We start from the raw sequence: 12,523 nt of genomic DNA on the forward strand, positions 1-12,523 counted from the left end.
GTTGCCACATGATTGATATTTCCATGCATTACATTACACATGGTTCCTTCTTTTTCTGAGGGTTTATGCTTTCCGATGTCAGGTTTCATCAGCGTCACGCCGAGGTGGCTGAGGCTGCTGTGAACTCGGGCAAACCACTACAGGACGTGTCTGCCCTCCTGGTAATGAGCTATTTCTGTCCTCAGTTGATGTTTTGTGTTTTCCACCATGTCCCGTTGCTCTCCAGGGCTCAGCTGATTCCTACACAAGCCGACCGTCAGACTCGGATGTGTCCCTGGAGGAGGAGAAGGAGGGTGGCCGGCAGGAGAGGGAGCAGCAGGCCACCGTCCAGCTGGAGAGGGCAAAGGTCAGCCGAGCCTCCAGTGGCTCCTCACAGATCTGCCAGTGATTTGATTTGGCTTCTTTGTACAATGAAAAGTAGACATGGCCCTGTCACATGAAATTGACATACTGTCGCTGTCGGGCAAAAACCATGTATCAGCAAAAGAGTTAACTTTTAAAGAAAGTGAAAAAAAGTCATTACTACGTCACAGTCCTGTTACTAAGTATTCCATTTACACAGGCTTTGTAAAACACTTTTGATGTCTAGAAACACTGAGCTGTTCACAAGTCTTACAGGGATGCATAATACATTTGGTGTATGTAGCGGGCTATTCCATTGCCTACCAATACAGTGATCGCTGGTTCAAATCCCAATGTTACCTCCGGCTTGGTCAGGCATCCCTACAGACACAATTGGCCATGTCTGTGGGTGGGAAGCCGGATGAGGGTGGGTGTCCTGGTCGCTGCACTAGCCCCTCCTCTGGTCGGTCGGGGTGCCTCTTCAGGGGGGGAACTGAGGGGAATAGTGTGATCCTCCCATGCACTACGTCCCCCTGGTGAAACTCCTCACTGTCAGGTGAAGAGAAGTGGCTGGCAACTCCACATGTATCGGAGGAGGCATGTGGTAGTCTGCAGCCCTCCCTGGATCGGCAGAGGGGGTGGAGCAGCAACCGGGATAGCTCGGAAGAGTGGGGTAATTGGGCAGGTACAATTGGGGGGAAAAAATTCCCCCCCCAAAAAAGAGAATCGTCAAATTTGCACATACTTGGTTTTCGTCTGACAGCAACGAGCCGCTCATGTTGGCATTGCATAAGGACAGAGATTTGAGTCGGACTGTCTACACCTTACGACCTGGTGCTGAGGGACTCCCCAGGTAATGATGGCAGATGGAAGGGAATTTTCCTACTGTAATAGAAAAATGTTTATTTGAGCAAAATGAAATTAAGTGAATGAGGGCTGCACCTGTGGTCCTATCACATTTACAATACGGTCTGTTGAAATGCAACGGTCGAAGGTGTCAAACGCTGTTAAGATTCAGAAAGATGAAAATGGTTTTTCTTTCCCCCACATATCTATTTTTATAAGAGTCATTAATTATTTAAAGACTCAAGTGAAAATGAACATTTGGAAAGGAGCTTGTAGCTGCTGGGATGTAAGGGATGACAGCAGGCCATCGTTTTGAGGCGCGACTAAACCATACATGGTTAAAAACAGGAAGGACAGTTAAGAAGGTCTCGATTATAGTTTCAATAGTCAGACAGACTGTGAAAGGGATCTTGATCTGGATTTTTTTTAGGGCCAACATTTAGGGGGACAGGTGTCTTGTGAGATACCATTTGTGGGAGATGTGCAGGAGAAATGGCTTCAAAGCAGCTGAAAATGGCAGAAATGTCACAGAAATGTCACAGATATCAACAGAAAGAGTGATATTACACTTAATATTCCCAACTATTTAGATAAAAAGTAAATAGTGTCACTTATCTGGAGCAGGTTCAAACCCATTGTTGAGATAGGCGCTAGTGGCTAGAATGACAAGATGCTTATTGTTATGAAATACTTTTTTGGGGGGGGGGGTTTTCTTCCTTTTTCTCCCTTTTTCTCTCTTTTTCTCCCCAATTGTACTTGGCCAATTACCCCACTCTTCCGAGCCTTCCCAGTTGCTGCTCTACCCCCTCTGCTGATCCGGGGAGGGCTGCAGACTACCACATGCCTCTTCTGATACATGTGGAGTCACCAGCCACTTCTTTTCACCTGACAGTGAGGAGTTTGACCAGGGGGAAGTAGTGCATGGGAGGATCACGCTATTCCCCCAATTCCCCCTCCCCCCGAACAGGTGGGAGGCGCTAGTGCAGCGACCAGGACACATACCCACATCCGGCTTCCCACCCGCAGACACAGCCAGCTGTGTCTGTAGGGATGCCCAACCAAGCCAGAGGTAACACGGGGATTCGTACCTGCGATCCCCATGTTGGTAGGCAACGGAATAGACCGCCATACCAACTGGACACCCATTGTTATGAAATTCTTATACATCGGGTCAGAGAGATCAACGTCCCCAAAGTATTTACCCGTTGTTTTATTCTCTCATGAGGTCTTCCTCATGATGATCTTTTCATGTCTGATGAATTTCTGTTATATTTGACGTCATCTTTGCACAGCTCTCCCACGCTCTTGCTTTAGGACCCTTGTGTTTTTGGAGAGGCCGTGGTGAGGGTTTTTCCAGGCTCTCCGTTCTTGAAGGGAGTGACAGAATCCAGCAGCAGTACTATAGACAATATTGAAACGTGTTGGAATACAGTGTTGCAGATAAACAAAGGTTAAGAGTTGGGGAAAGGTAAAAGTGCGTTGGATAAAGTGCTTTTTGATCGCACACACAAATGTCCCTTGTCTCAAGATGGTAGTCTAATTCACAGAAATAAGACAAAGGTATGTGAGTTGCATGTTGACCTTTGCAGAAATGGAACAAATATATAAAAGCTGTGATCAGATTCACAAAATCAGTGATTAGTCAAGTCCATTTTATTTGTTTAGCCCAATATCACAAATGAAAAATTTGCCTCAGGGGGCTTTACAGCAGCACAACATCCGGTCCTTAGACCCTTGCATCAAAATAAGGAACAACTCCCTAAAAATAACCTTTAACAGGGAGAAAAAATAGGAAGAGACCTCAGGGAGAACAACAGGGGAGGGATCGCTCTCCCAAGACAGACAGCATGCAATGGATGTTGTGTGTACACAATTTACAGAATACAGCAATGAAAGAAGATAACAGAATTATGGCTTTTTGGCAGAAAATATGGATCCCAAAATCTGCTTATATAAGAATTATCGATGAGAATTAAACGACCACAAATGTATGTATTGTGGCTCCTAAATCATCAAAACTTTTCCATTTGCTTAAAGCCAGAGATTTTAATGATTTGACCTTTTAGGATGAGGGAACATTTAAAGTCTTTCTTGTGTGTGAATGTGGAAATATATTTTCAGCGCCTATTTGATAACCTGAGTCCAGATCCTGAGTAGGGGGTAGCAGAGAGGAAATTGAATTTGTCCCAGTACACACAAATAACATACTGAGAGATTAATCAGTATTCTCTACGTGTGCCTGGGATCGCCCTACTATCTGAACAGAAACCATCTTGCTTCAGGAAGATGGGCTCTGCCTGAGCTGTTTAAAGCATATAGTCACTACTGTTGAACGCAGGCTCCATTAAAACATCGCCTGGCATCATTTGGAATCATAGAAACCAAAATTTCATCAACTGCTTCGATATTGAGGAACTTACCACTACGAATCTTCTCACTTGGTTTAGACACAGTCCAAAGTGGCAATCATTTAAGCTTTTAAAAACCACGATTATCTACTTTTTTGAAAATGGGAAGCTCACAGGACAGTCAGTCATGTCTTACTTTCTTCCAATTAAAAATAAGTTCAAAAACCCTTGCTTTCTGACAAGTTGAAACTAGTTTATTAAACACAGTTTTCATGCTACATCCATGCAGGTTTACACCGGAAATATATTGCCTTAGCTAATGCTACAGGACTTCCTGCTCACACAAGTGAGGTTAGGATGTGCTATACCAAGTGCAAAAAGTTGCTCCAAATCAGAACGCATTTTACTTCTGTTTAAAATAAACAGGTAGATAAACTAGAATCAAAATCAAATTAATTTTATTTGTATAGCCCAATATCACAAATTACAATTTGCCTCAGTGGGCTTAACAGCAGCACTACGTTCTGTCCTTAGACCCTCTCATAGAAGAGTTTAGAAGAGTGCACTCAGTAGAGTGCAGATCTCCACCAGGCATACCTCCCTTCTCTGGTGGTCGGACTTAGGTGACAAAGCAGCTGAGGAGTTAGCGCTCAATTGTGGTAAAAAACTGATTTTTCAAAGGTTTTGAATCACCGCAACCATGAGAGGGCTTTGATCATACAGTCATAACTTTAAAATATTATTATTGTTATTATTATTATTATCATTAATAACTGTGCTCAAAAATTATTAGGCTGACAGGCCCAGTAGTATGCGAGATTAGCAGCCGACAGAAACACACACATGTGGACAGAAAACCAGTGTTTTTCCTGCCATTATAAGACTTTTGCACAGCGCCCAAGTCGAATGAACAAGAAATATGGAAGAAGAAGAAAAAAAAGTTGTTCATATGCAGCCCTCAAGCTAAAATATCTGCCTAATAAAAACGTTTTGGCTCTCAGTCTGTTGATGTGAAGCGGCCTGCCTAGGTGGACCCTCACATGAATGCCATCAAGTCTAATATGAACTTGCACTTTCCAAAAAGAAAAGGTTTTCTATGCCACCATTTTGGTCTAACCCTAACCCTGTCTTTATTTTCATACTACAATAAAGCTGGTTAAACCGTTTACACTCATGCATGCATGACTCACATCTACAGTTGACTCAGATTGTGCCATGACAAGAACATGTAACACTTCCTGTTCTGACTGCAACCTATAGGAAGTTGTTCCTTTATAATTTTTACATTTTTACATTTATTTTTTTGATTATCTTTTAAACTCTTAATAACTTCGCAAGATTTTTTTTTCTTCCAACCAGCTTCGGGAATGCCTGTCTCAGATTGGTTAAGGTCCAGGAATACCTGCCTCTGATTGGTTAAGGTTAGGGTGGAGTTAAGGTTAGCCAATCAGAGCATTGGTCAAGCGAGCTAGAGTGTTCATGAAGAGAGGGAACATCGGTAGCAAGAACAAATGTTTTTCAAAGGTTTTGAATCACCACAACAACGAGAGGTTCTTGATCATACAGTCATGACTGCACAAAAGATTTTAGGCTGGTAGATCCAGTAGTATGCGAGATTAGCCACACACATGCACACGCACCCACAAGCCAAACACATAATCCCTTCCAGGGCTATCTGCCTGGTGGGAATAATGAAGATACTTGTGAAGCTCCCATTCTGGAAAAGGAGCTATATCATGGTTTTTGAAGGGAATGGATTATTGCCCCATAGGACTGTGGTTAAGCTCAGAAAGAAGATTCATCAAAGCACTAAATTTCTCAATACTGAAGCGATCAGTGGGGCTTTTGCTTGTATGATTCTCCGTGATAATGTTTTAATGCGAGCCGGTGCTCAAAAAAAGTGAGCCATTCCTTTAACATATGGCAACCCAGTAGGACAGTGGTCCCAGAGCTGCAAGGTCTGCAGAGAAAACACCGGTGACCACTCCTCAATCCCTTCTTAGTGGATATCGAGGAGATCTAAGATTGTGAAAGGAGCCAAATAGTAATGTCAATCATGACATGGGATTGTGAATATTAATTTAACAACATCAATGCAACAATATATATTATATTCACGATGTATCTACTCAATGTAACTGTCTCACAGACTAAAGCAGTGGCCTTTGCAGTGAAGACCAACGTCAGCTACTGTGGCGCCCTGGACGAGGATGTCCCTGTGGCAGGCACTGCCATCTCTTTTGATGCCAAGGACTTCCTCCACATAAAAGAGGTACTATATTGCCACTGTACAACATTACTGAGTCTAGCATAGAGGTTTAGATCTCGCCAAGAGAGTGGATATTCCAGCATATTTCCACCGTCATCTTACAAGTTATTCCCATTTTCATCTTTAAGTTACAATCCCCAAGAGAGTTGTTTTTCGTTTAAAGCTACTCTGCATTTTTTGAAAATTAGTTATGTGTTCTTGAGTTTATACCTAGGAAATTGCACCCGATTCACTGCTAAAGCCTCAAATGGTCTGGGGCAACCAGGCTTCTTGCATTCTTCTCTTATTGTCATGTGTATGTCTGGGCTCACAATGTTGTAAATAACAAACCAAGAGGTCTCTCACACACAAAGGAAGGGACAAGTGCTAACCGGTTAGTACATGGCGGAAGACAAGAAATAGACACTTTGGTCTCAAGCCTCCGTTCCTTACACAGTGTAGCTTTAACTTCCAACTACGGTGATAACACGGTGATGCATCGTTGTTCGAGCACTCCGTTTCTAAGAGAGCTATTCGAAACGAAACAGGGCCAACAAGTGATGATGTGTCAGCATCTTATCCACCACCAAACACAAATAAACATGGTTGAGTCTTAGTTATTGACGTTCTTAGTTATTGATGTTATAGTATCTTTGTAAAATGTCTTCTATGAGCTTAGTCTGCCATATCTTCTTGTTAGCCACAACCACTTAGCTTCTTCTTTTGCCTTGCTGCTACCCATCTTCTTCTTGTGCAGTTGGCTGGAACCGAAGATATAAAACACTACTACTACTACTTTCGGCTGCTCCCGTTAGGGGTCGCCACAGCGGATCATCTGTTTCCATTTCTTCCTGTCTGCTGCGTCTTCCTCTGTCACACCAGCCACCTGCATGTCTTCCCTCACCACATCCATAAACCTCCTCTTTGGTTTTCCTCTTCTCCTTGTCCCTGGCAGCTCCATATTTAGCATCCTTCTCCCAATATACTCAGCATCTCTCCTCCACACATGTCCAAGCCATCTCAATCTTGCCTCTCTTGCTTTGTCTCCAAACCGTCCAACCTGAGCGGTCCCTCTAATATAATCGCTCCTAATCCTGTGCTTCTTCGTTACTCCCAGTGAAAATCTTAGCATCTTCAACTCTGCCACCTCCAGCTCCACCTCCTGTCTTTTAGTCAGTGCCACTGTCTCCAAACCATATAACATAGCTTGTCTCACAACCATCTTGTAAACTTTCCCTTTAACTCTTGCTGGTACCCTTCTGTCGCAAATCACTCCTGACACACTTCTCCACCCACTCCAACCTGCCTGCACTCTCTTTTTCACCTCTCTACTGCACTCCCCGTTACTTTGGACAGTTGACCCCAAGTATTTAAACTCAAATGCCTTTGTCACCTCCACTTCTTGCATCCTGACCATTCCACTGTCCTCTCTCTCATTCACGCATAGGTATTCTGTCTTGCTCCTACTGACTTTCATTCCTCTTCTCTCCAGTGCATACCTCCACCTCTCCAGGCTCTCCTCAACCTGCATCCTACTCTTGCTACAGATCACAATGTCATCTGCGAACATCATCGTCCATGGAGACTCCTGCCTGATCTTGTCCGTCAACCTGTCCATCACCATTGCAAACAAGAAAGGGCTCAGAGCCGATCCTTGATGTAATCCCACCTCCACCTTGAACCCATCTGTCATTCCAACCGCACACCTCACCATTGTCACACTTCCCTCATACGTATCCTGCACCACTCCTACATACTTCTCTGCAACTCCTGACTTCCTCATACAATACCACACCTCCTCTCTCGGCACTCTGTCATAAGCTTTCTCTAAATCTACAAAGACACAATGCAACTCTTTCTGGCCTTCTCTATACTTCTCAATCAACATTCTCAAAGCAAACATCGCATCTGTGGTGCTCTTTCGTGGCATGAACCCATACTGCTGCTCGCTGATCATCACCTCTCCTCTTAACCTAGCTTCTATTACTCTTTCCCAAATCTTCATGCTGTGGCTGATCAACTTTATACCTCTGTAGTTGTTACAGTTCTGCACATCGCCCTTGTTCTTGAAAATCGGTACCAGTATGCTTCTTCTCCACTCCTCAGGCATCCTCTCACTTTCCAGGATTGTGTTAAACAATCTAGTTAAAAACTCCACTGCCATCTCTCCTAAACATCTCCATGCCTCCACAGGTATGTCATCGGGACCAACTGCCTTTCCACTCTTCATCCTCTTCATAGCTGCCCTCACTTCCTCCTTGCTAATCCGCTGAACTTCCTGATTCACTATCCCTACATCATCCAACCTTCTCTCTCTCTCATTTTCTTCATTCATCAGCCCCTCAAAGTATTCCTTCCACCTTCTTAGCACACTCTCCTCGCTTGTCAGCACATTTCCATCTCTATCCTTGATTGCCCTAACTTGCTGCACATCCTTTGCAGCTTGGTCCCTCTGTCTAGCCAATCGGTACAAGTCCTTTTCTCCTTCCTTAGTGTCTAATCTGTCATACAACTCACCATACGCCTTTTCCTTTGCCTTTGCCACCTCTCTCTTTGCTTTAAGCTGCATCTCCTTGTACTCCTGTCTACTTTCTTCATCTCTCTTACTATCCCACTTCTTCTTTGCCAACCTTTTCCTCTGTATAATTTGCTGTACTTCCTCATTCCACCACCAAGACTCCTTGTCTTCCTTCCTCTGTCCTGATGACACACCAAGTACCTTCCTAGCTGTCTCCCTCACTATTTCTGCAGTGGTTGTCCAGCCATCTGGCAACTCTTCACTACCACCCAGTGCCTGTCTTAACTCCTGCCTGAACTCCACACAACAGTCTTCCTTCTTCAACTTCCACCATTTGATCTTCGGCTGTGTCTTCACTCGCTTCCTCTTCTTGGTCTCCAAAGTCATCCTACAGACCACCATCCGATGCTGCCTAGCTACTTTCTCCCCTGTCACCACCTTGCAGTCTCCAATCCCTTTTAGATGGCGCCTTCTACATAAGATATAGTCCACCTGTGTGCACTTTCCTCCACTCTTGTACGTCACCCTGTGTTCCTCCCTCTTCTTGAAATATGTATTCACCACAGCCATTTCCATCCTTTTCGCAAAATCGACCACCATCTGTCCTTCCACATTTCTCTTCTTGACTCCATACCTTCCCATCACCTCCTCATCACCTCTGTTCCCTTCACCAACATGTCCATTGAAGTCCGCTCCAATCACCACTCTCTCCTCCTTGGGTACCCTCTCCACCATGTCGTCCAACTCACTCCAGAATTCTTCTTTTTCATCCAACTCACACCCAACTTGCGGGGCATATGCGCTGATAACATTCAGCAATAAACCTTCAATTTCCAGCTTCATACTCATCACTCTGTCTGACACTCTCTTCACCTCCAGCACGCTCTTGACATACTCTTCCTTCAGAATTACCCCTACCCCATTACTCCTCCCATTCACACCATGGTAGAAGAGTTTGAACCCACCTCCGATACTCCTGGCCTTACTCCCCTTCCACCTGGTCTCTTGCACACACAGTATGCCTACCTTTCTTCTTTCCATCATGTCAGCCAGCTCTCTCCCTTTACCAGTCATAGTGCCAACATTCAAAGTTCCAACTCTCACCTCCACATGCCTACCCTTCCTCCTCTCTAGCTGCCTCTGGACATGCTTCCCCCCTCTCCTTCTCCTTCGCCCAACAGTAGCATAGTTTCCACCGACACCCTGCTGGTTAACAGTACCGGTGGCGGTCGTTGGTAACCCGGGCCTCGACCGATCCGGTATGTAAGTCTTATTTATGATCCGCATATTTGATTTGGCAAAGATTTTACGCCGGATGCCCTTCCTGACGCAACCCTCCCCATTTGTCCGGGCTTGGGACCGGCACTAAGGATGCACTGGCTTGTGCATCCTCAGTGGCTGGGTTCGAAGATATAAAACACTATGCTACACTTTTCTTTTATTGGAAAATATTCACCAGACAGTAAGTAGCCATTAGAAATGCGCAACTGTGGCGTCCCTACAGACACAATAGGCTGTGTCTGCGGGTGGGAAGCCGGATGTGGGCATGTGTCCTGGTCGCTGCACTAGCACCTCCTTTGGTTGGTCGGGGTGCCTGTTCGGGGGGGAGGGGGAACTAGGGGGAATAGCGTGATCCTCCCACGCGCTACGTCCCCCTGGCGAAACTCCTCAGTATCAGGTGAAAAGAAGTGGCTGGCGACACCACATGTATCGGAGGAGGCATATGGTAGTCTGCAGCCCTGCCCGGATCAGCAGAGGGGGTGGAGCAGCAACTGGGATGGCTCGGAAGAGTGGGGTAATTGGGCAGGTACAATTGGGGGGGGGTGAGAAACTGCAAAAGGGGTTCATGATTATATGTTTGTGAATCAACTTTTGTATTAAACACCCCAGCGACTGAAAGCATCAAATACAACATTCATTTGCATATTAATCTTAAGGATTGTAACTTCGCAGTAGTTTTGATAAAATGGAATAGCAGTCTGTTGTATTTGGGGTTTTTTTTCTTCATTTTGCAGAAGTACAACAATGACTGGTGGATTGGCCGCCTGGTGAAGGAGGGCTGTGACATCGGATTTATCCCCAGCCCGCTGAAGTTGGAGAATATTCGTCTCCAGCAGGAACAGAAGAGAGGGCGCATCCATGGGTACAGGGCGCTGAGGGTGGGGTGTGACAGAGGGGTAGAAAGCGAGTGATGATCAGCAGAAATGGGTAATTAAGAGTAGATACATGGAGGGAAGAGGGTTTAGATATCACAGAGAGGAACTCTTTTAAGGGTGAGTAGAGATGGACATTTGAAGGGAGATGTGACTGAAGGATATTGGATAAAAAAAACAAAAAACAAGCTGTGCATGATGGTCCATCCTCTGCCTTGGTGTGCCTGGATGCTGGCCACCAGAGAGTTCTCTATCAGATGGGGTGTTGACTTTCAGCCACTAATGGGATTAGAGATGCCATGTGTGGTAATTTTTTCGTTGCAAATGTGACGGTAACAAGGCAGTCTTTTTTTTCCTATCCATCCATTAGCCATCTTGATTCATTTATTTGTCTATCCTAGGTGTTTTTTTCACTGGGCCTCAACCAGAGGCAATAGTAAGACTGGCAGGGTTGTTTCAGGAGATGACATGTTCTATGAACATGCCCTAAGACAAACCCTTAAGCATTCAAACACATGGGGGGCATCTGGCCTGGTGTGGCAGTCTATTCCATTGCTTACCAACATGGGGATCACCGGTTTGAATCCCTATGATACCTCCGGCTTGGTCGGGCATCCGTACAGACACAATTGGCTGTGTCTGCGAGTGGGAAGCCGGATGTGGGTATGTGTCCTGGTCGCTGCACTAGCGCCTCCTCTGGTCAGTTGGGGCACCTGTTCAGGGGGGAGGGGGAACTGGGGGGAATAGCGTGATTCTCCCAGGCGCTATGTCCCTCTGGTGAAATTCCTCACTGTCAGGTGAAAAGAAGCGGCTGGCGACTCCACATGTATCGGAGGAGGCATGTGGTAGTCTGCAGCCCTCCCCGGATCAGCAGAGGGGGTGGAGCAGTGACCGGGATGACTCGGAAGAGTGGGGTAATTGGCCAAGTACAACTGGGAGAAAAATGGGGAAAAAGCCACACAAAAAAAAAGCATTCAAACACAAGTTGGTCAGCCAACTTACGTGTGTCTTATGTTCTGGTGCTTTAATATGTTTTCATTACTTCCTCCTTTCACATCCTCCAACACCCATGCACCACTTCCTGTTATCTTCAACTGTTTGCCATACATCTCAATGAATGTACAGCTAGCAGCGATGGGTTTCTCCAAGATGATTGGTGTTTGACAGAGGAGGTGTCCTGCTGCTTCATGTTCACATTCCTCTCTCCTCTCTTGCTTTAAATGTAGCAGTAAGTCCAGTGGGAATTCCTCCTCCAGTCTGGGAGAAATGGTCTCAGGCACCTTCAAACCAAACCCCAATTCTGCAGGTCAGTGCAGAGGACACCATGCGGGTTGGGGTGGAAACACCTCTTTGGTTAGATTCAGAGTGTGTATCATTTGCATCACTGTCTGCTCAATGTTTATATCTACCCAACCAGTATCCACAGAGGAGCTATGACAATGTAATGCCATTCAATGTCTATCGTGATGCGGCATTGTCCACATACGCTCATCAGGTCTCCCCTTTCTTCTCTACAGGAAAGCAGAAACAAAAGGTGGTAAGTATAACCACTTATCGTATACTAATAAAAATCATAAACAGAATTTTTTCTAAATCATTATGAACCATTATATCAAACCTAGATTTTATATTGCAGTTTGTCTCAAGTCCCTATTTTCTGTGAATCTCTGATGAGGTCTACCAGGGACCTTGGAATATTTATTTGGGTTCTGACTGGCGCTCATTGATTTCGTGGGAATCTCATTAATATGGGGTGGTCTGTCAGACCCAGTGGAGCACACCATTACACCACTTAGAGCTGCCCAGTTTGATCACCATCAGATTCCCGCAAATGTTCATATAAAGGTGTAATATTACTTTTAAATCGGCCTGCACGGCTTAGCCATAGGTCAGTGAGCATACCTCAACACTGTACAAAACTATAAGGAAATCTGGTTTAGATGGTTAGATTTCATTAATTGGCTGTCACAGCAAGTCTTGCATTATAAAAGGATTGACATTCTCAGTAAATGGTGCTTAACTCTCACGTGTGTGTGTGTGTGTGTGTGTGTGTGTTTGTGTGTGTGTG

General features: G+C 45.1%; 1 protein-coding gene across 1 annotated transcript in view; it reads left to right on the forward strand.

Moving 5' to 3' along the window:
* Window positions 1-12,523, forward strand: part of cacnb4a (calcium channel, voltage-dependent, beta 4a subunit) — a 64,529-nt gene that overhangs the window by 45,847 nt on the left and 6,159 nt on the right. The window contains exons 3-7 of the mRNA XM_056290097.1: window positions 227-346; window positions 5,686-5,808; window positions 10,318-10,445; window positions 11,682-11,761; window positions 11,973-11,992. Coding sequence (XP_056146072.1) covers window positions 227-346; window positions 5,686-5,808; window positions 10,318-10,445; window positions 11,682-11,761; window positions 11,973-11,992 — 471 coding nt within the window. The remainder of the gene's footprint in view (window positions 1-226; window positions 347-5,685; window positions 5,809-10,317; window positions 10,446-11,681; window positions 11,762-11,972; window positions 11,993-12,523) is intronic.

This window comes from Lampris incognitus, chromosome 11 (assembly GCF_029633865.1).
Source record: "Lampris incognitus isolate fLamInc1 chromosome 11, fLamInc1.hap2, whole genome shotgun sequence".
NCBI classification, from domain to species: domain Eukaryota; kingdom Metazoa; phylum Chordata; class Actinopteri; order Lampriformes; family Lampridae; genus Lampris; species Lampris incognitus.